General features: G+C 41.3%; 1 protein-coding gene and 1 long non-coding RNA gene across 2 annotated transcripts in view; both read left to right on the forward strand.

Annotated features, from left to right (window-relative positions):
- Nucleotides 1-108: 108 nt before the first annotated feature.
- On the forward strand, nt 109-3,019 carry LOC104913351. The gene is made up of 3 exons (XR_795314.3): nt 109-459; nt 856-1,037; nt 2,906-3,019. It is a non-coding gene; the product is annotated as an uncharacterized LOC104913351 (long non-coding RNA).
- Nucleotides 3,020-4,151: 1,132 nt separating this feature from the next.
- Nucleotides 4,152-22,685, forward strand: part of LOC100543947 — a 79,579-nt gene continuing 61,045 nt past the window's right edge. Inside the window, exons 1-7 of the mRNA XM_019620679.1 lie at nt 4,152-4,628; nt 5,531-5,633; nt 6,035-6,170; nt 7,425-7,571; nt 8,348-8,413; nt 11,332-11,679; nt 13,464-13,620. Of these exons, the coding sequence (XP_019476224.1) occupies nt 6,067-6,170; nt 7,425-7,571; nt 8,348-8,413; nt 11,332-11,679; nt 13,464-13,620 (822 nt within the window). The 5' untranslated portion in view covers nt 4,152-4,628; nt 5,531-5,633; nt 6,035-6,066. The remainder of the gene's footprint in view (nt 4,629-5,530; nt 5,634-6,034; nt 6,171-7,424; nt 7,572-8,347; nt 8,414-11,331; nt 11,680-13,463; nt 13,621-22,685) is intronic.

Here is a 22,685-nt window from a genome sequence, read left to right on the forward strand (position 1 = left end):
CTCGCAAGCGGCGGGGCGTCAAACAGCCAATGGGATTCGAGCGCCGCGGCAGGGCGGGCTCTTGCAGTAGGCGTTCCGCTGCCCGGCGGTGGCTGAGGTAGGGGAAAGCAGCCCCAGCAGGGCGTGGGGCTGTGCTACCGCCGTGTGTTCTCCGTTTATCAGCTACTTTTCTTCACCTCGCCCCGCTGTCGGGGCCGGGACGTGCGCGGGGCCGCTCAGAGGCGCCCAAGGGCAGCTGCGAGGACAGAGGGGCAGGGCCGGGCCGCGGTGCTCGTGTTGCCATGGCAACGGAGGCGCCGGCTGAAGTGCGCGTGCTCAGCGCTCGCCGCCATCTTGGCAGCCGTTGCTGCTGGACGGTGTAACGCCCCAAAGCTGCCCGCCTTCCTTAGGAATGGTACTGATGCGCGCCCAGTTTTGATGACCTAGAAACCACACGACTGTGGCAACAAAACTTAAAAAGTGAGGCTTTTACGTGCGGGTTAATTTTCTGACTTGTTGGCACAGTCGTAGTTCCCTGTTGAGCTGTCCTGATTGCTCTTATACATGGGAAGGAAATGTGAGGAGGGAGCTTAAATGTATTTTAAGAGGTCAAAATACAATAGCTCATCTAGTCTCAACTGTTTTGATACAAATGCAGTGAGAAAAAGCCAGCATAAACCACTTTACCTATCATTTGATCTGTGAGGAGAGGAACGTGAAAGAAACAGGGAAGAAAGGAGCAGCAGAGGGTGGGCAGCCCTCCCTGCCAGGGCAGCTGTGAGAATGGCCTTCCCTAAGGAATCACAGTCCCACCCTGGCAGCACTGAGGGTTACATTGACACACTTTGTACTGATGTTATCCTTTTCTCTCCTGAGGTGTGCTTTTGTTTGGTGGAAGGTTGGATGTTTAAATGGCCTCAGAAGGGCAAAGTGAGGATGCTGAGCGTCTATCTGAGCTTCCCACAGCTCCTATTGGGAGTAACAGCACATTTCGATGGGGAGATATACTTGCTGCAGTGAAAGATCAGCTCCCATCTCTGGACTCTGACACTTCTACAGTAAGCACTGCAACCTGACTGTCCTTCTCATTGGCTTTTAGAAAAAAATCCCTGTTCATTGCAGGGGAGTTGGACTAGATGGCCTTCAGAGGTCCATTCCAACTCCAAGGGTTCTATGACTATGATTCTATTTACTTGTTTATTCTGACTATTGTTATGTGTACATTAATCCACAACTTTTTATTTTACCTCTAATAGTCAAAGCATAATGACCATCTTTTCTCACTGTATTCTTTGGAATTGAAGGTGGGACTGATTTTTCCAGGTGTTAAATAATGCCAGGTTAGGAAGAGATGGGTAGTGGGCATCTTGCAGAATGACCACGCATTTTTTTCTCAGCTTGTTTGGTCAAAAATGCAGTATGAAAAAAATCATACAGCTGATTTAAAATCAGATGCTAAGATTTTATCCTGGATAATATTCTGCTATTTAGTCTAGTAATGTGCTGTCCAGACAGTAGGCTGTTAGCATGGTTTTCTGTAGTTGAAGGTTTCAGGAAAGTTGAATTCCTGAAGTCTTCGAGGTCCATTGGAAAAGCATTTGGCAGATATTTGATCCCAAGTTTCTACTTCTTTCCCTGCCTGTTGCCAACTGTTGATTTCTGTTCTTCAATTCCATCTGCAAAGAAATATAATGCTGTTAACCTTTTAATATAAAGCATGAGATTTATAGAAACTGTGAGGCATTTTTCACCACGCTGTGTTTTTTTACTTGCTGAGTCCTAATGGCTGGGACAGGCTGCCTGCTGACAGCTAAAGATCTCTGCTCACAGGACATCAACAATCTGGTGAAAATTCTATTTTAGTTACTTAAAGCAACCATTACTTTTTATTATGTGTTTATGCAGTATAGATTTAGGGCCAGCACTCAGGGATGATTTCTAGTCATTCTTGTTCTATAGGTGTACAAAAAAGTTCTGACAAAGTGATAGTTTTGTATCTTCGTGCCAAGTAATTTATAACTCTAAGTCATGTTGAATCCTTTTTTTTTTCTTTTACTCTTAAATAACATCCAAATTCTTTGTTTCTATCACACATGGAACAAATTTCCTGCTGAAGGAACTGCAGCAGTCTGCTTGGCACTTACATGCTACCCTTAATTTGCATTCAAAAGATCTGCTTGTATGATCCCTCTCCTGCTTATTGTACAACAGTAGCTTGCTGAGCCTGTGCCTTCAGAGCTGCACCTTTGTCCCAAAGGTTTCCACTTGTGGGAAGATACATTTATGCATCTGAGATCTCTGCCTCAACGGGCTGTGCTCCTGCATTGAGAGGAGGTGCTGACAAACAGCACGTTATGCTCTGAAGTACTTTCATTGTCCTGAAATGCATTTTATTAAGAGGAAAGAAGTTGCACTGGAGTTTCCTCTAAGTCAGGAAAAAATAATTGTGCCAGAGGGAATTCTCCAAGGTGTGAGCTATTGAAAATGCATACTTAGAAAACAGATAAGCATGGAAGTTGAGTTCTGGCTTCTGAGAAGGTGCTTATTCTCTTTTTGTTGTCTGTGCGTAACAATCAATCTCAAACACTTGTCTTATGTTCAGATAAGGGTTTTTCCAAAGCTATTTAAATTCTGCCCAACCAAGTGTGGCAATTTCACATCTTATCTGTTTTTGTTTGTTTGTTTTTGTTTGTTGTTTTTTTTTTAATTATTTGGTATTTTTACTGCTGTAGTTTGCTCAAATGTTAGGTCAGTGTAAAACAGCCTGAGTGTTGGGCTATCAGGCTGCCTCACGAAGGTGTAACTGAAAAGAAAACTGGTTTCTGAACTTCAGTCAAGTGGTTACAACATAGAGTTTGTCACCACAGAACGGTGAAAGTCACATTACAGTTTTTCATTTAACTTCTCTTTTTTTTGTTGTTGATAGTCTGACTGTGAGAGTGATGGGGAGCTTTTCATCTTCCAGCGAGAGCAACCCAACTTAATTCCTGACCTGTCAGAGGAGCTACTGGAATTTTCCCTGGAAGACTCAAACATGTAGGTTGTGACTGTTATATGCAGGCTGTGTTACTGTAAACCTACCCTTCCATCCATTTCCAATACAAACAGCTGCTTTTATCCGACCAATCTGACTGAGTGGTGTGATAGAAGAGCATGGACTCCAGTACTTTCTCCCGTCAGAAGTTGGACCTTTTCTCTTTAGTGACCCTTTTAAGCTCTCGTTTTTTAGATCTTTTCTTTTTTTGATGCTGTCATCTCTTAGTTTTAGTTTCCTTTTACTTTAAGACAATGACACTCCTTAGCTCCTACTGACACAGATTCCCTCTTTTATTAAAATGCTAACTAGCCTTTTCTTTGCTCATAGTCCTGTCAAGGAATTTTTCAGTCGCTTCTAAATCTAATAAATCTTGTTATGAATAATGTACATAATAAAGAGGGAAAAGGTATAATTTTTTTGTGTGTAATAACAAGTGCACATTGAGATAGAAATCACCAATTTCTAGTCAGAAAGATCATACAAATACTTATAGGCTGACAATAACACCAAGTCCTGAAGGAAGATGCTGCTCACTGACCTGTAATAAGCTCAGTACTGGAAAATTACCTGCAGCTCAGCTGCTGAGGAGTTCTACCCTCAGTTTGTGCATTAACAGAAGCACTGCAATGGCTTCTAAGTTTCTGAGGGTTTGAAATAGTTTCAGCCATTACTTTATGTATGTAGGAAAAGAATTACTATGGCAGTATATTAACATGGATCAGTATGAAGCTTATCTCTTGTACTGCTATTCTGAGATAAAATGTTTACAATACATCTGCAGTGATGAAGACTAGCCACCATAAGAAGTTATAAGAGAAGCCAACTGAACCCATTTCATCATGGGAAGGCTAACTTACTGTGCTGCTTTTCCCCATTCATTAATCTCAGTGTAAGAAATGTTGTATGGTGAGCAGATAGAAGGCAAATAAATTTCAAGAATGTTTAGCACATCCTAAAGCTGTAGTCTTTGCAAAGTGAGGTCTTACTGCTCTCTGTGATGGACATGATTTGTGCTGTAACCAGATGGTAACTGAGCTAGAGCTGCTATCTGCCAATCAATTGTTTTGGTTTACTGTCAGCTCCTATAGCTCAGGAGATGTAACTTTTTGCATGTATGTATTTCCTTTACTGGTAGAAAACAGAGGAAAAGCAATGGAATGGAGATCTGAAGAGTCTTGGCCATCAGGAAAAAACAGATGGTGCTCAAATCATTTCAAAGGAATATGTTCAGGTCATTAAAGATGAGGCTTCCAATCTTTCCAGCCATATTGAAGAAATTCCAAGCCAAAAGGAAGCTGTTCTTGAAGAGTCTCTTGTAGATTCCACAGATGGACTTGAACAGGAAGAACCAGGAAGGCAGCAAGCCAGGGGAAAAGGGAACTCTTGCCTTAATACATCATTGTTACTGGAGGAACTGTGCAGTAAAAAAGAGAGAAGAAAGCTGATAGAGACAAAGATACTCTCAAAAATATTTCTAGAGCCATCACCAGGCCACCCTGAGCTAAATAGTAATCCTCCCTCACATGGCATTAGCAGAAGTCTAGAAAGAAGTGCTAAAGAAGAAACTTCTGCAGCTGGCCATCTTCAAGAACTAACCCATCTGTCACCGCAGGTAGGTGGCCCAAACAGTTTCATGGAGTGCTGCTCATTCAGTAGAGAAGCTGGTGTATTGCTTGGAGAATCCTACTAAAATAAGAAACCAAAGTGCCAAATTCTGCATGTGACAGCATTTTACTTCATTACTTTTTTTGATGTCCTGAATTTGGGTTTTCTTGGGTCGTGTGCTATGCAACCTACCAAGAAGCTGTCTTTGTCTCATGGAGATGCAACTATGTGTCCATAATGGTAGCAATGGTATTGCTCAGTAGCTTGGTTAGTGATCTTATTCACAAACACCAACCATGGCACCTGTCCCTAGGAAAGCAGGGATCTATTTTGTTTGTTAAAACAATGAGCTTTTTGGCCTTCCAGCATCTTGTCTCTTCTGTAGCACTATGGTAATATAAATTCACTTGAATCATTCATTTCTTCCTTAATGTTCATATTATACAATGAACTTATGTGTTGCTTGTGGAAATGCTAAGTCACAGCCTGAACCAGTGATTGAGCACCAGGTGGGAAGCAGGGCCAGCCCAGGGGAGCTCAGGTGCAAGCAGTGCACTGAGTAATCAGAAGGGCTGGAGCCAGGAACCACCCCTTCCCAGCCCTCATTTATGGGTTGGCAGTGGAGATGAAGGCATCTCTTGCTGGAGATCTCTGCCTACCTGAGGCCTTCCAAAGGCATGCAGCTCTTTTCCTTCATTTCTGTGTCCGTGGCTGCTGCATTTGGGTTCCTCCTCGTTTGCTTTGCCACCCTACTATTATCATCCCATTATAGTGTTACACTTTTGTATTTAGTGTGTTTATGGCAGAATAGCCAAACAGATTAGCACAAAGAGTTTAAACCAAAGGAGCTTTTATTTTGTAGCAGCCTTTTGATGGTGATTTTTCCATCACAGTCTGGTTGTCTTTCAGAATACTGAGAACTGGGATCTAGACAAGACTTCTGCAGAGCTGAAGCAGCAGAAAAATACACGTAACACTCATGCAGAAATTGCCTTCTCCTCAGCAGACTATGGTAACACTGTTAAGCTAATACCAACTATACTGAAAATATGTAAAACCAAGTAAACTCAGTTTTGAGTATTTCTCGTTCCCTGCTACGTCATCTTGGATGTTGAGGTGATAGTGGTGTTTGTTTTTGGTTTTTTTTTGACAATTTCTTTATAACAAAGTTTCCTCTGGGTCTTGCTTTTGTGGTTTGAAATCAGTGCTTTGTGGCCTGCAATGGCCCAGGGCAAGATAAATAAAAGTTGAAGTGTGTTTCGTCAGAGCTGGATGATAGTGGTGTCTTTATCCTTTCCCTTCTCTCTGGCTGTAGAGAAAGGCACAGTGGTGAAAGGGTATATTGGGCAGTTCAGTGGTAGAAGACAACAAATGTGATGTTTGGTTTTTTTTTTTTTTGCTGTTCTCCCATAGAGACCTTCAGAGGTAGATCTGAAAAGCAGCTCATGGAAAAATTAGAAGAGCTGTGTGACAGGCAATCCAGGACGCTGTCTTCACGCTGTAGATGGCCATCAGCCAAAATCTCTGTTCAAGAACAGCAGAAGAACAAGTAAGTCCTTCCTTCCAGTTGTCATATACAGTAGGTAGTCATTATTAGCAGTAAAAGCTCATGTTGTAGTTGGAATATGCTGCAGTGGCATTAAAGGAGAAAGCTAAGTCTTGATCATTTACATGTGCTTGATTATTAACATTCAGTGGTATCCAGCTACTTTAGCATTGTCCACCAAACGTGAGTTTTATCTACATCTCAGCAGACTTGCTGAGAAAATCAGGGAAACAAAGCTGAGCAAATGGCCATGGTCATGTTTTTTGTAGTTTTGATACTTCTAGGGTTTGCAGTCTGTTTTGCTGCTCCCAATTTAGCTGAAGTATGAGATGCCTTTTTTCTCTTTTAAGGTATTCATTTAGATGTCAGTGTGTTTTGCAGGGTCCTTTGTGAAGGAAAGTGGAATCCAGACTGCTCAGAGGGAACAAAATCACTGGTAGTGGTACAGATGGGCATGGGAATTATTGAGTCAAAGCCTGAATTGCTGATTGAGCACCTGGGGAAAGGACCAGTCAGCCCTGGCAGCACAGGTGAAGGCAATTCAGCTGTGTGAGGGGAAGGGGTGGAGCCTGGCTGCACCTCTCTTAGACCTCATTTAAGGGCTGACTGCCACTGGGGAAGGATCTCTGATTGGAGATCCCTTCCTTGTGCACTTTTCCCTGTGAGCCTAGATGTTCAGAGATGGGTGAGCACTCTTCCTTTCCCTTTGTTATTATACTTCTTTTATCACCATTCCACCACGTTGTTCCTTCTGATTGTTACAAGAGGAAGTAATAGTGGAACAAGCCTATTAAGTGAAAGGTGAAAAGCATCCTTACTGCCAGAGCAGGGAAAGCCAGGAAGGTGATTTGCATTTTTTTTTTTATGCTCTGAAGGATAAAATGGAATTGCCAGAGGAGGCAGAGAGGAAAAAGGGGCCTGTTTTTGCTGGTTTGTGCTGGGCTCTTTTTCAGACTTATAAGTTCTTTGGTACTGTAACTGCCTTCCTTTGTTCTACAGAGTAGTTTTATGATGTCAGCTTTTAAGAACTAAATATCCCTCATCATGCTGCCAGTGATCTGTATTCCTAGGGGGAACCTGAATCTTAGAGTGCAGTTCTGAAAGGTGATGGATAGTAGGCAGAAGCAGAATCTGAGTCTGCAGTAGCTGAGCATTAAGCTCCTTTCACAATCCAATTTTTATTGTAATCCATGCCCCGCAGGACATCTTGTGTTGATAAGGTACAGGAAATGCTGAAACAGTGTTTTCTATACTTAGGGATGTTGCCTTCCTCCCATCTTCACCAAGTTCTCTGAGGATGGACGCAGTGAGGTTACAGTGCCTGCCAGAGCCTCTAACTGTGTACATAGATTTAAGAGATGCTGAACCACAGAAGTCGGTAACATTCCCTGATGAGAAACAGAGGTAAATTCTGGCTTTGTTATTAGTGAGAAGTCAGCAGCAATCAGTGGAAAATTGAGATGCAGACAGAAGGCTTCATTCTTGTGAAATGTAACTTTAATTAAACTTACATGCCTCTGTGACCTTAGTAGGAAAGCATAACCCATAACAGAGCATGCAAGTACTCTGAAGAGAGGAATAACTTTTCTCGGAAGTAAAGGTGCAGGAAAGGAGACAACACAGAAAAGACATGCAAATTGTCAAGGGAATAACACTTAGAAAGTTTTCTCTGAAGAAGTGAGCAGTGACTGCAAGGCAATGCTTGCAGCTGTTGGTTGGAATTGAGCTAGCATTCTGACAGCATTGATTATGGAATGGCTTTACTCGACTATGTTCATGGCAAGCAACTGTTGGTGCTGATATCTCAGTCTCCCACGTGATAAAAAAGCCCTGTTATATAGTCAGTTCTTGGAAACCAAATTCACCTCAGTCTGCAACAGATTCTAGCAAAGGTGTCTTTTCTTAGAGGTGAAGGTGTCTGAGATAGCTCTTTGCTCCCTTTTCAGGATGCATGTTTATGAGAACCCTTTTTAATAAAGAGCAAAGTGTAGCTAACATGTGATCTAGGGTTGCTTGAATTTTTTTTTTCTTTCTGGAATAATACAATTAGGAACTATCAATAAGGTCTAGAGATCTGCCCAAAAAGTCTCTCCTCTTTTTCCTGATGGCCCTAAAACTTGAATCTTGGAAATGACTAAAAGTCAACGCTCAGTTTGAACACTGTCCAATTTATTTCATAGTGCAGATGACAGCTCCACTGATGAAGATGAGACTATGACTGTTATGGACCAGGAAGAGAGGAAAAGGTAAGATTCTTTACCTTGACCATAATTCAAGTGATGTGATAATTAACTTTTTCTGAAATTAAAATTATTCCTTTAACAGTGATTAGAGTGAGAGCTCACATATGAAAGTATCTCTGTTCCTCGTATTTACATCAGAAGTGTCCAGCCTAATAACAAAAGTGTTTCAGTCTGGACCCAGAGTTATCTTGCATGGTAAAGATACTGAAGTTAGAAACCAGCTGTCAGTGTTTGAGACTGTGTAGCACCTTGCTTCTTTACAGCTGCGTGACAACAATTTAAAGCAAGTAGATGTGAGTGGCTGGGAAATCTGGCTCTTCCTACAGGCAGGTTGGAGTGACATGAGAGCTGTTTTAAATTTAAAAAAAAAACTCAAAGCCGAACTTTGAAAATGTTGTAGGGAATTGACTCAGTCACACCTTTATTTTTAGAAATAATAAAGTAAGCTGGAATGTTGGTTTAAGTATTGAATATGTTGTGTGGGCAGGGATGCTCACAGCTCCCCTTAATTGTTCTTACATATGTTCTTATGTACAGTTATGGAATCCTGAACTGTAGATTCTTCAATAGGCATAGCTGCCAGGCCTTTCCTGTTACTAAATTCAGGCCTTGATTCATACTCATAGGTAGTTATTCATCCATTTAACGTGAAGTAGGTATGTCAGATTTTAAGTATCTTACTGCATTTATACTGTGTTATATTTAGAAGCCTGATGCATGGAAGTTCACACTTCAGCAGTACAGTGGACAAAGAGGAACATTCTGTACTGTTTTGCCAGCTAATTTCTCTAATTTTTTGTTTTTAAACAGTCTGAAAGAACAAATGATTTGACAAGGAACAAAGCCAGCTACTCAGCATAATTTGTAACATCTAATCCCAAACCAGCATAAAGCAGGGATGAGAGATTGCTTGGGGAACTCTCACTGGCACTGACGCGAGTGCAGAAGTTACATCAGTGTAAATCTGGAGTGATGGATAGCAGAGCTTAACTGAATGTATTTTTGTGTGTTTTAAAGTTGCTAAAGTAAATACACATGAAACACGTGGCAAACATTCAGTTCTGTTTCTAAATAAGAAAGCCTCATCTTAGAAAGGTGAGATGTTAATCTTCATAATGTGAGTTCAGTACCATTTTCCATCTTACCTGGATGGAACTATTAAACAGAGCTGCATGTTCTGTAGCATAATGTACCTTCATGTTAGGACCTTAAGGAGGCAGTCTTGTGATCACTGGGCACCTTCTTAACATAGAAAATACACTGTTAATTTATCCCCTGAGTGGTCAGATAATCAGTGCCATCCCTAGCACTATGCTGTAAGGCTGCTGTGCAATACATGCCTCTGTCCTAAAGATCCTGCTTTATTTGCTGACTGCTAAAAGCAGGACAGCACAAGACAAATCTGGTTGTCTTACTAGAAACAAGCAAAGGTCAATAACACTCAGGAGCTTACAGATCTGTCAGTAGAACCCTTCTTTCTTTCTCACCTGCTCTGTTCTTGTTTGACTTACTCTGTGGTAGAGCTCGAAGGCCTATATCTTTTTGCCTGAGATTGGTGTTAACCTGCAATTCTGACTGTTTCAGGACATTCTTCCAGATGCACTATTCAGGAAGGAGAAAAAAAAAACAACAAAAAACAACAGGAAAGTAATCACTAGCAGCCCACACCTGTGTAGATGAATTCCACTGTCACAGCTCAGAATCTGAGTTCTTTGTCTTGTAAATGCAGAGAATGTTGTACTACCCATAGAATCTCTAAGTTGGAAGGGAGGAATCATCAAGTCCAACTCTTGGCCTTGTACAGGACCACCCAAATATCAAACCATACTTCTGAGAATGTTGTCCAAACTGTTGTGGTTTAACTTGGGAGGCTATTAAGCAAAGCCCCATACACTACACAAAAGCTTCTTGGACTCCAGAAGACTTGATGCCATGACCAATTCTCTTCTACTGACCTTGGTATCCAGTGGGGAAGGGGTTATTTCCCCGGGGGGGAAATTCTAGAGAGAGAGAGAGTGGTGACATGCTGGAACAGGCTGCCCAGAGAGGTTGTGGATGCTCTGTCCCTGGAGGCGTTCAAGGCCAGGTTGGATGGGGCCCTAGGCAGCCTGGGCTGGTATTAAATGTGGAGGTTGGTGGCCCTGCGTGTGGCAGGGGGTTGGAGATTCATGATTCTTGAGGTTCCTTCCAACCCTGGCCATTCTGTGATTAACCTACCTATGTTACTTAGGAATACTCTTTAATGCTCCAGCTGTCAGTGTTAAATGTTGATACAATGGCTGGAGAAATGAGTTTCTTAATGAGAAAAAGTTCTTTCTGTCTGGATTTTCTTTGTACTTTTCAGCTGCTACTTAGGAGTAGTTACAAATTGGTGGCAGTTTTATAGTAGGTAACTTGGGAGCCTCATTGCTGAACAGAGCTAAAAGGCAAAAGAGCCCTATCTGCTTATGCTGTCATGATAGGATATTTCACGTGAGAGAACAATCACAGTATTGTACTACTAACAGCTCAACAGTCACATTGACTGGGAGGAGGCACAGGTGAAATGAAGCTAAACACCTCAAAATGCAGTGAGTTATTAGATGGACTCTCCCTGCATGTCTGTTTGAGTTCCAGTGCTCGAATCCCAAGAGGACAGAAGTTTGCAGACACTGATTTCCATGCTGACGTGCCTTTTGTTCAGGGCTCTTATACTAATTCTCTACTGACTGTAATCCAGAAGAGGGAAACAAATTCCCAATAAGATCAGATCGTGTTCTGTCTCTGTCTTGTTTGTTGCCTATGTGCTGGTACTGCTATCAAAGATTATAATCTGTGTTGATAACCCATCCTTGTTTTAAGATGCCCCTCATGAGAAATTCTTCAGTGTGGGTTTTTTTTTTAAATGCTCTATCTTGATTAAATCTTTATTTTATTAGCAGGAAGAATTGCTCAGGGAAGTGTCAGCTACTGCAACAACTCCGTAGAGTCCGTAAAGAGGCCTCAGAGGTTCTTCACAAAGAATCTGCCCCAGCTGGAAGACTCAAGGGCATAAAACAGGATCCAGAAAGTCTGGAAGAGATGGATGCCTTTAAAGTCAGTCGAAATAAAAATTTTGAAGTGAGAGAAGGGATGAATGAGTTCATTTCCAGGAAACTGGTGAGGCTGGAGCCAGAAAAAAGAAATTTCTCCTTGTCAAGCCAGAGAGACAATGGAAATGATAAAGCTGAGAAGGTTCAACATTCAGGAAATGCTTCAGAATCTCCTCTGCCTACAGAAGAATTTCCAAGGTATCACACAAGAAAAGTCACCAGTGATTTTCATTATGGCTTATCAAACTGTATAAGATTTAAGAACACTACTTGCATGCTATGTAAGTTGGAGCAAAAGGATGTCTGGTTTTCTTACCTAGGAAGTCAGCTAAGCCTGGCAGCTATTGTATAACATTTTTAGATGCAGACAGACTCAGTAGATCAGAGAATTGGACTGAGATTAGACATAGTAAGTTTGATCACTTTCTCTAGGTTTTGAACCTAGATAAAAGGAGGATAACAGCATTGATCTGCATTATTAAAGATAAAACAGATTTATTACACAAAGAATCATAGAAAATAGGTCTGGAATGGTCTATTTCTCTGCATCAGTGTAAGTTGAGCTACAATCTAATCCTTTCTTCCTGATCTTTATGCAATCTACTCTCAAAATCTTCAATGGTGAGGATTCCCTGACTCCCCAGGTAGTACACTTCACTGCTTGATTATTCTTACAGTTTGGAAGCTATTAGTTAATCCAATTTAAATTATTCTAGCTCTAATTTAAGTTTATTACTTCTTGCATTCCTGATATCATGGAAAATGATTTATTCCCTTTCTTGGCATGAAAAATACCTGTACAAACTAGAAGTTGTATAATGTCTCCCTGCATCTTCATTTCCGCTGAACAAGGCAATTCTAACTGTCATGGAGAAAAGAAGGGAAAGAGCTCAGAGAGCAAAGTGTAACCGTGAGGAGCTGGTTATACCACAGAAACACTCCAGAAGCTAAAAAGGAGAAACAGCAATGGTAACAACTGAGGAAATAAGAGAGCTTGCTGCAGTTACTCCTCAGCTAATGAAGTGCATTCTGCCTAAACTCTAATGTCAAACTGAGATCAGGTAGCCAACTTGTGTAGCTGCCCATCTATTTGGGAGATCTCCTTTATGCTGACTTTTCAATAGTTATATTCTGCCACAGTTTTCAACATGACATTTAATGCTTTGATATGGCATACGAGCCCTTGGAAAAAAAATTAGAATCTGCCTGCTCCAGAGGCTTACTTTTTCAGTGTTTAACAGTTGCCTACCCTGTCACTTAAAGACGAAAGCTAACGTGTACTTGGTTTAAATAGCACATGGTTCACTGTGGGTTGTTTTGTCAAGTGATTCCTGATATTAAAGCTCAATCCTTCTATCAGTTCTATAAAACACCATTTTGTCTGCCTGGTAGCCTGCCACATAGATGTGGCTTGGTGAGCTGTTGCTGAGTAAAACATCACGATGGTTTTAGCAAATTTCAGTTTCCTTTCTTACTATTCTAATCTTTGGGTACCTGAGGCTTGCAAGCTTGTGAAGAAATTGAACTTAGTGTTTGCTGTGGAAATGGCGGATGAAATCTTGCTGCAGACATCAAAATACAGAAAGGCAGGTCTTGCTTTGGGGAAAACTTGTCAGTGTTTAGCTCATAGAAAAGGAAACAGAGTTAGAAGACTATTTTGGTGAGGGGAAAGGGAGTGAAATCTTGAACAAGCCTCTGCTAAATGGCATGTTTTGGTATCCAGCCAGTTGTCACCACTTATCAGAGGTTTGAGGTCTGCTCTTTTCCTTTGCTATTTTTACATAGTCAGTTTAAGCCAATGACAAGTTCTTGTGGTCCTCCAACACCATAAGTGCTTTTTAAGACTATTTTAGCCTTTCAAATCATGATTCACCCTCAAGTGTACAGTATAAATATAAGGGGAAAAAATGTAAACAGAAGAACAAGGGTGTCTTTCTCCCAAGTAAAAAGTTAAAGCAAAGAAGTATCTGTATATTTTTCAGGACGGAAGAAAGTAACAGAGAGCTATCCCAAAAGGAAGAACAGATGAAAGAGAAACACGTGAAATGCAGATTCCAGGAGCAGCTGGAGAGATGGCAGCCTCAGTCAGTTACTGGAAAGCAGCCCATGGCAGAGAAAGCACCTGTTTTGTTCCACATGGTTAGTAGTTCAGCATTAGGACTGTCCCTTTCAGAGTGACTTCCTGGCCAAATGTAGATGTGATCCTAGAAGCAAGAAGTCACTGTTGTTGCACTATTTAAAATCTGTGGGATGTTTTGTTTTTTGTGGAACAGCATTACCTGGATAGACAAGCAGTCCTACAGCTCTTCTCCCATGTTAAAGACATTTTTTTCATCTCTCCTGTATGAAGTGTGCTCTTTGTATAGCTGCCCACCAGGCGTGGTGTATGAGGGCATGGCAGGAATCCTGTCTTGCTGATGTCACCAGGCTCAGGGTCATTTACTTCACTGGAGCCAGACTTCACACATGATCTTTCATAACTTTTTAGAAAAAAAATGTTTTCACTGTTGTGCTTCTGAAACAAAGCCTATGCTGAGTACTATCTAGGAGCTTTGTATTTCACTTCTGGGCATTTTTTAATAAACTGTCATTGAGGATTGTGATTTAAATAATAAATCTGGCTGTTGGCTGGAGTCCTGATTAGGGGAATGTGAAATTATCCTATTTTTTTCTAAAACGTGGCTCAGGGGACAGAGCGGGGTTCCATCCGAGAAGATTTGTATATGTAATCCTAATTCATCCTTGCACTGATTTCAGTGAGCAGAGAATGTAAGAGAAGATAGACTACACAGTTTGTCCATAGGTACACCATAAGGACTTACCTGGACTAACAGCAATGACAAAGTGCCACCCAAGCTCAGGGCTGGGCTATTCAGATGTGCTTGGTTTGTAATGAATTGAATGCTGTATTTCTGCAGATTAAGAGCTCATTTTTTGTGTTGGATTAGTCACTGTCAAGAAGTACAGGACTAACAAACTAGCAGGTGAATTTCTCCTGGATCAAGCTGCTCTGGGATGGACAGTGCACTGCACAGGGCTCTGTTCTCTTAACACCTTTGGTCCCTGTTCTGAAGGTGGAGGTTGTGAACCCAGCCCTCAAACTTGCATCTTTCTCAGTCTGCTGGGAGGTGCTTCCAGATTCCAGTTCGCCCTCATTAAGATGCAGGCACTTTCTCATCAGAAATATACTTGAGCTTTGCTAACTCATTCCTTGCAGTGTACCAAGTGATTACTGGATTGTTCTGCATCTTGATCATTATTTCCCATATTTGCTGCACTGATGCCAATGAAACAAAGATAAAGACCTGGTACTGCGGCTTCTCTCAAGTACAGCTCAGGGTGTACCTACCCTGGAGTCTTGCTGTAAATGAATCACAGTGTGAATGTACCCCTCGTAGCTTTAACCATATTACTGCCACTTGGTCAAGGCAGTGCCATAAGCTGGTCAGTGCGGCCCAGCGGGTCCCTGCAGTAATGGAAGAGCGCGTGGAGGAAACGTGCCCAAACCTCCGAGACACTGTTGACAGATACAAATTCAGTGCAGCCTATAATTTTTATTACAGCTTTTTCTTACTGCATCTTTACTCTTATTTCTTCTTCAGCAATATTCATTATTAAAATTAAGAATGAAAAATGGATCAGCATCATCCATCAAATGCAAGTCATTTATAAGATTACTTGAAATTTGTCTTGACAGCAGCCTTTTTTATCTTTGAGTTAGAACAGGTTTTTCTGTGTTTTTTTTTTTTCTCAGCTGCACACAGGAAGGTAGAAAAACTTGAATGTTTTGACACTTAAAACTAAAGAAGCTATAATTTGGCAGCTGTTTCTCTCAGTGAAAATATCTAATATCTATATATAAACATGTATGCCCAAAGAAGAAGCAAAAATGTTTGACAAAGTAGCACACTTTGAAACTTGTTTTTGAAGTCTTTTGTTTTGGCAGTGATAGATGTTCAGATCTGGAACACTTGTCATAGTTTCCAGAATTCCTCTGACCATTTTTAATGTACATGAATAATTGAATTGAATAATAATCAGAGAGGAAGTTTGGAAAGTCTGTAATTACTGTAGCCGAGGTGCTTGGAAAGAAATGTAAAAAAATACAGAATAAAAGCTGCATTATAGTTACGTTAGAGTCCTTGTCTAAATTTTAAAAGCAATGAAATTCAGATTTAATATTGCTGGTTTTTAAGCTAATTCAGTCAAGCTCTGCAGTCCACTGCACTCTGTAGGGTGCACTAATATAAGCAAGGAGCAGGTTTGTGAAGAACACTTTTCAAAGCTGCCCAGGTAACTTGAGATAGCAAGAGCTAACTTTCAGAGTATTTCAGCAGCTAAAGAAGGGGCTGACATGCAGTGGCATTTTCAAGACAAGCAAGTATCCAGTTCCCATGGAAATTGGCAGTTTCATTCTCTGAATTCTACCTGCCATTCAGATACCAAGAAATGCAGACTGCTCGTGCAATCTGACCCAAATCTTACTTTCAAAAATGCATGGTAGAGTCTAATTTATTTATTTGCTTATTCTACCCTCTCCACAACTTTCACTGAAACTTAAGACTGACATAAGTAGCTTTCTTCTGAAAACAGACCCTTAGCCACATTTTAACCTTTGGATCTAGTTCAGAGCTGATTTAAGCATCTGCAGTTTTGCTGAAAGCCAACGCTGACGTAATCCGTGCTGTAAGGTCAGGTTGAATTAATAGCTTAAAGTAACATGTAGGTTTTGGTCAAGTGTTTGAGCTGAGTATTATTTACAAGGGAGATAGAGAAGGAATGTTGTGCAGTGTGTGAAGCAGTTACATGGAAGAGGTAAAGAGAAAATAGGTGCAGTGGAAATGTTAAGTCAGGACTTAAAGCAGTGATTGAGCACCTGGTGGGAAGGCAGGGCCAACCCAGGTGAGCCAGTTGCTGCACTTGGGCTTATCCTCATTTGCTGCAGCCAAAGATTTTGCTACACTGCTATTATTGCTGTTCTTTCCATTGTATTGTAGTGTTACAATGGATTTGGCCTGTCATTTAATGGATCTTGTCTATTGTGATAGAGTAGCTTAGTACTAATGTTGCTTTCCATGTTATATTGACACGTTGGTAGGATACAAGTAATAATAGTTGCTTATGCCTGGCTCAAATCTGATTGATTTATCTTATTGTTAGGGAGCAACACAAGCAGGTTTACTCTGTAAGGGAAAACTCCCCAGGATCTAAAGGTGACAGCAAGGCAGGTAGGGATGGAGACCTCACTGTCAAGGAGTGCAGTGCCAGAGGAGAAGAGCAGATCGGGTCCAGTGAGGGCAACCAGTTGCTTACTCTGCAATGATGAGGTAGGTCCAAGAGCAAGGCAGCAAGGCCAGATTGGTGAATTAGGGGCAGAGCTAGATGAGTGAAGCACACGAGCAGCAAGATGTACCTGCAGTGTAGCTGGGTCAAGGACAAGGAAGTGTCTCAGCTTAAATGCAGCTGAAAAGCAAAGAGAGAGCAGCCCAGCAGAGGCTTCACGCAGGTTTTGTTTCTTGCAGCAGCAGCATCAGAAGTTACCCAGCTGTGCTGTGTCAGAACTGGCCTTGAACACAGGCAGCTAAACTGCTGCAGAGGGTGGTGCTCATGGCCTTTATATCCATCTTTAGGTTTAATATAGCCATCTTTAGATTTAATTTATCACACAGCAAATGTCAGTCAGTTTGTCTTAAATTCTTATATTACTGGGACAAGAGGCTGTTTTTACAGTAGGGCTACAGTTTGATTCTCTGTTTACCTTTTTTCTTTACCATGATATGGCAGAACAAGATCATGTAGTTTCAAAGCTATTAGGAACCACCTTGTTACCAGTACCTTATAAACACTGTTTTATCTACCTCGTACAGTCAAACTATTTAGAAAATGAATGCATTGACTCATACTGAGACATCTAATTTTTCTTGGCTACACAATCACTTTGGCTAACCTTGTGTTAGTAATTATATGACTATAATCATCATCTTATTGCAGCTTAGCCTTACAGCTAGCTTACTAAACAAAAACATTTGAGCATGCAGCAATCATTCTAGCTTAACAAATACATTATGCAGACACTCTTTTCCAAACTGCAAACGTAGACTCTATAACCTTTCTCAAAATTGGCAAGATTCATCCATTGTTTTTTTATATTAGTATATCTTTGATTCAGCTCCCTGATGTCAGGTAAAATTCTTAGCCTTAAGCTTAAATCTTATTTCAGTTACAGTGATCTTGATGCAGCAACTGAGTTTTTCCATATCTGTATTCCTTGAATCCTGATCTTGTAACTTTAAGTCACCCTGTGACCAATTTACACTAAACTAAAGCAGTCACTACACTTTATTCCTGTGTGAAGGCAACCGAGAATAAGCCCTTCTTATTTTACTATAGATTTAAAATAAACTCTGTAAAAATTAGAGTATTTCCTACACTAAATCTTTTACTGGCATGGGAGCTGAGTTTGGCTTGTTCTTCACATCTCAGCCTTGCTCTGACTCTGGGGTTGTGGCCAGCAGTGATGTGCCAAGCAGCCAGCAGATGGCCCCTGAATTCCTCCCTTTTTCACACAGTGAGGTATTTACTGAGTTCCTGGAGCAAGACTGAAGTCTTTTCTACTTAATGAACCTGCTGTCTCAACTCAAGAAAGGCGTAAAAATAAACTAAAGCAATTAGAGATGATGTAGTTAAATTTAGCTTGCAGAAGAAGGAGGCCAAAATTCCAGTTTGTGCCACCAGTCCAGCACACAGGATTTGGAATCATGTGGAAGTTCCTAAGAAAATGTTTTTCTAGCATAGGCAACTGTTACCTGGCACTAAGCCTGTGTTTCTGGCCTCCTCTTCATCTTCCCACATAGTGCCAGAGTAAGAAAAGGGAGGATTTGCTGGCATGGTGCTTTCTGGTAAGGTTAAGCTCAGCTGGTTTATGCTCTCCTTGGTTGTAGTTGGCAAGCTAGAGGAGCTGAGGCTGCTACTGCCTCTGCTGTGGCCCACGATGACAGAGATGCATCCCAAAGATTTGCCTTAACAGACAAAGCAGAGAATTCCGGCCTTAGGAGCCTTTGTTGCGAACACCTTCCTTTACACGGGCAGTGTGCTTGCCTGCTCTTTGGTTTCTCAGAGTAACTGATGTTATAGAAGTGTGTGCTTTGGCACTGTTAGAGTACAGTTAAAGGCAAGTTAGGAACTTTACACCCTGCTGACACCGCTTCTGTGCGTACAACCAGAGCAGTTAAAAATGGCATACACTCACCCTGCTTTAATATCCTTTATCTGCTCCAGCAGGTTTCTCAGGCTGCATAGCTGCATCTAGGCTCAGAACCAGGAAACTCCTCTGTACTGAGCACGGCAGGACCACCAAAACGCCACATTTCCATTTAAATTTCCACGCAGACCCAGCCTGCTTGTTTTGCAGAAGTTCCCACCTCTGTTGCATTTTCCAGTTCTGGATTGAATGGGTACTCAAGTCTTTCCAAAGAAGAGACTCTTTTTTTTAGTGCTGTTTCTCCGTTGCGAGTTTGAAGTGGCCCCAGGAAAACGTGAAATATTTAGTCCTTTATATTCCCTGGCACATCTTGGAGATGATTAAAATGAGTTTAGGCTTATTATTCTAATGTACTTATGGATGATCTTGACAGACTCGTTGTTGCTTAAGGCGGAGGTTAATCTAAGAAAAAAGAATAGTTTCCAGAATTACATGCACGAACCTGCTGCCAGTAGAGGTCCTAAATACTCCTCCATTTACATTACAGAATGCTTCAGGTTAAACTTAAAGAGAAAGCAATAAAATAAAATGTCCGTGAGCTAATATCTATTTTTTCCTGTAGAAGAGGGCAGGAGGAGAAAGATGTACTGCTGCACCTTGTGTCTTTTTTGGGTCTTGTTCTTTGACAGGTCCTGTGTGTGTTGGCAGGAGGTCACAAGGCATATGAACAAGTACCAGTCACATTTATGTATTTAGGGCAAGAATTTCTGCCACGCACGTCTTGGAAGTCAGAACTCCCAGTCTAATCTCGCAGATGTGATCTGTGTTGATATTTGCAACCGAGAGGAGGCTGAATCCAGCCCTCTGCTTCTCTCAGTGGCTGGACTGATATCATGGCTGATATGGCTGTAACAGTGTTGTTAAATAAGCCTTGTGGTTTAAATGTATTCCTAGATTTTCTCACGCACTGTTGTTTAGTCTTACCATTTGGATTGGACTACAGCCCTACACTGAGGGATAAGCTCAGTCATGGCTTGTAAACACATTATTACAGAAATAATTACAGAAACATTATTCTTAGCGGCAGGGCTGTTGAAAGGAATCCAAGGCTTTATCTGAAATTACCAAGTGGAAGAATCCTGCAGTTATTTTTACTGCAAAACCAAAAGCTCTGCCCAGCTATGTGCAAAGCACCTGGAGTAAGTACCACATTCAGCAGAGGTTGTAAGCACCTAGCAGCTCTCAAAATCACAGGTAACCCACGTTAATTCTGCAGGGCAGTAAACAGGTCCAAAGAGTTACAAGCATGTAGCGTTCTGTAGCTGGATGCAGGATCACAGAGCCTGTGTGACAAGGTGGACACACTCTAAATTGGAAGCTGACGTGTTGAAGAGTGCTGTGACTGTGGGAGCTGAAGAAGGACTTGAGACAGCATCGTTAGCTCCTCTTTTTTTTTTTTCCTGTGTATTTCCATAGGATACCAAGTCAGTGTACATAAAAAGATAAATCTATCACAGTTAAGTGATATAACGAATCTCCTGGAGTATCAAACTAGAGCCCTGCCAGCAGTGTTTAAAGCCAGGCAGGAGCACGTGCCAAACAGCAGCCTCACTTCCAGGTGGCTGAGGACCATTCTATGCCCTGGTCAGTATTTCAAAGTGACTGTGTACAGTTTCCTTCCCTGCTGCATGTTTTGTTTGAGAGGGAGCTGGAAATCAGCTGAAGAACAAAGGAGGAAGGAACAGAAATGAGTTTCAAAAGTTTCTTGATAATTTTACACCATTCCTTTTCAAAGTGTGTTACAGGCTTTTGTCAATTAGTGTCGTTAGAGGGTAACCAGGACAAGGAAATACACTCACTTTGCAGTTTCATAGAGAAGCAATCCATCCCAGAGCCAGGAGTAAAACACAAGTTCTGATTCCCAGTCCTGCCCTCACATGAGATCTGTAATTAAGCTTCTTATTTATTTCAGCTGCTGTTTGTTAACCAGGAGCAGGAACTCAGTAGAGCAGGAGCTTTTTGTTCCGTGTGCTTGGATCAGCAGCACAGCAAGGCTCTGAATCCCTTTATAGCAACACTTAATGTAAACACCAATTGTGGTAAAGGCACTGCTCATTTTTAATGGTTGTGTCTCAGAAAGCAAACAGAATCAATGGGATTCAGTGCTACTTTGATTTAGATTTTAGAGCAATTTTCAGTGTTTGTTTACCTGAGGAGTTGAGCCTTTGTCAGACACTTCTCCCATGTCTAGCAAATACAGAAGTGTGTAAAACAGCAGCATCTTACCATTCACTTGTGCCAGTTATGTGAATGTTTTTAGCTGCACTCAGATTTGTTGCCATTTAGACTTTTTTTGTGTGTGTGTGTGTGAATATATTTAGGTGAAAAATACCCATTTCTAAACATTTATTTGTTAGCATACTTCATTACCACACAAATGTTCTGTGTTCTCGTGAATGTTAGAATTATGCTGGGATTGTCTTCAGTCTTCTGAAAACTAGGCTGGTATTTGACACGTGCTCCCAGCAGGCGTGAAGAACTCATTAGCACGTAGAACTAATTAAGTATTTCAAGGAGCAATTCTGTCAAGGAAGTCATAGTGACTCCGTGCTTTCCCCATTGCTGCTGACTGATAGGTGTTCTTTATTCATTCATGCTATTATGATCTCAGGCTAACTAGGAATGTGTTGTCCAGGAAAGAGCATTAGCTGGTTGTGTGAGACCGGTAGTAATAATATTCCAGATCCAGGATAAAGGGAGAAATCACAGTAAGTCACTCTGGCATATATGAGAGAGTAAGCATGACAAGGGCAGTGCTGTGAACTCACATTAGGAGCGCTGACAGCACAGCCAGAAGTGAGCAGGTTAGGACAGATAGCATAGTCTAAAGTAGAAGATTCTTCTTATTTGGGAGCAAATGCTTCTTTGGATAGCAGAATAAGTGTATAATGAATTTTGGTTCAACAAGCCTTTTCCTGAGTGACCACACATTCATGCTCATGACCATGATAATGTATTCCTTGGGCTACGTCCTTGACTCTTACGCCAGAAGGTTTATACATTTTCTGCTAGCACAAATGAGCTATTAATTCTAGTGAAGTGGAAGAGAATTTCCTTATAGGGAATTGAGAATAGGATAATATGGATAGGGTGAGGAGAGATCGTTGTAGGACACAGACATGCTTTTAGCCAGAAATATAACTGCTCCTCCCTATCATGAGCTGTCTGCCAGCACTGTGGTGGCTGTAACGCTACTTTAGATGGCATTTAGAGTTGGCAGTGCTCGGATGGCAGCAACATGAGAAGGTGTGCAAGTGAATTTTGCTGTCTGTGGCCCTTGTGCCAAGCAGAGCTTAGTGTCACATCTGTGTGTTACCTCTGAATTGTGCTCCTGTACGCAGTAATTTCTGCTGATGCTTCTCTCTGACATTTGCCCTGTTTGTGCTTCAGCAGAAGCAATGGCTGGCGTTAGCCTCTCTGTGATGCCAGGAATGAATAAGGGGTTCCTTCTGAATCAGGAGATGTTGTATTCTATATGACCAAAATTAAGATTAATTTTTCAAAATGGGAAGAAAATTTTCAGCAAAGAAATATTGTTCATTATTTTTTAACTTAACCTCACACGATATGTAATCCTCTAGCTGGAGATCTACGGAGATCACAGCAAGTCATGCTTCCATTGCTCAGCTCTTTGAATTCCCACAATCTTACTCTGGCAGAGTGATCTGTTTTGAAGGATCATTCCTCCTCCATTTTGGCAATCTGAAGCTCAGTTCAAGTCAGAAGATTTCAATAATATTTTGCCACCATGGTATTTTTCAGGTCCATAACCTCAGCACGTTTGATATTCAGAAGCCATTTGTGCTATACAGACTGAATCTAGTACAAAATTGCATTAGCAGAAAGACCATTCAGACCATTAACATCAATCATACCCTCCTTTTTGTTATTAAATGTTGCCTTCATAATTACAGTATGTTCTGCCAGTTGCGTACAGGAAATG

This window comes from Meleagris gallopavo, chromosome 16 (genome assembly GCF_000146605.3).
Source record: "Meleagris gallopavo isolate NT-WF06-2002-E0010 breed Aviagen turkey brand Nicholas breeding stock chromosome 16, Turkey_5.1, whole genome shotgun sequence".
Classification (NCBI taxonomy): Eukaryota; Metazoa; Chordata; class Aves; order Galliformes; family Phasianidae; genus Meleagris; species Meleagris gallopavo.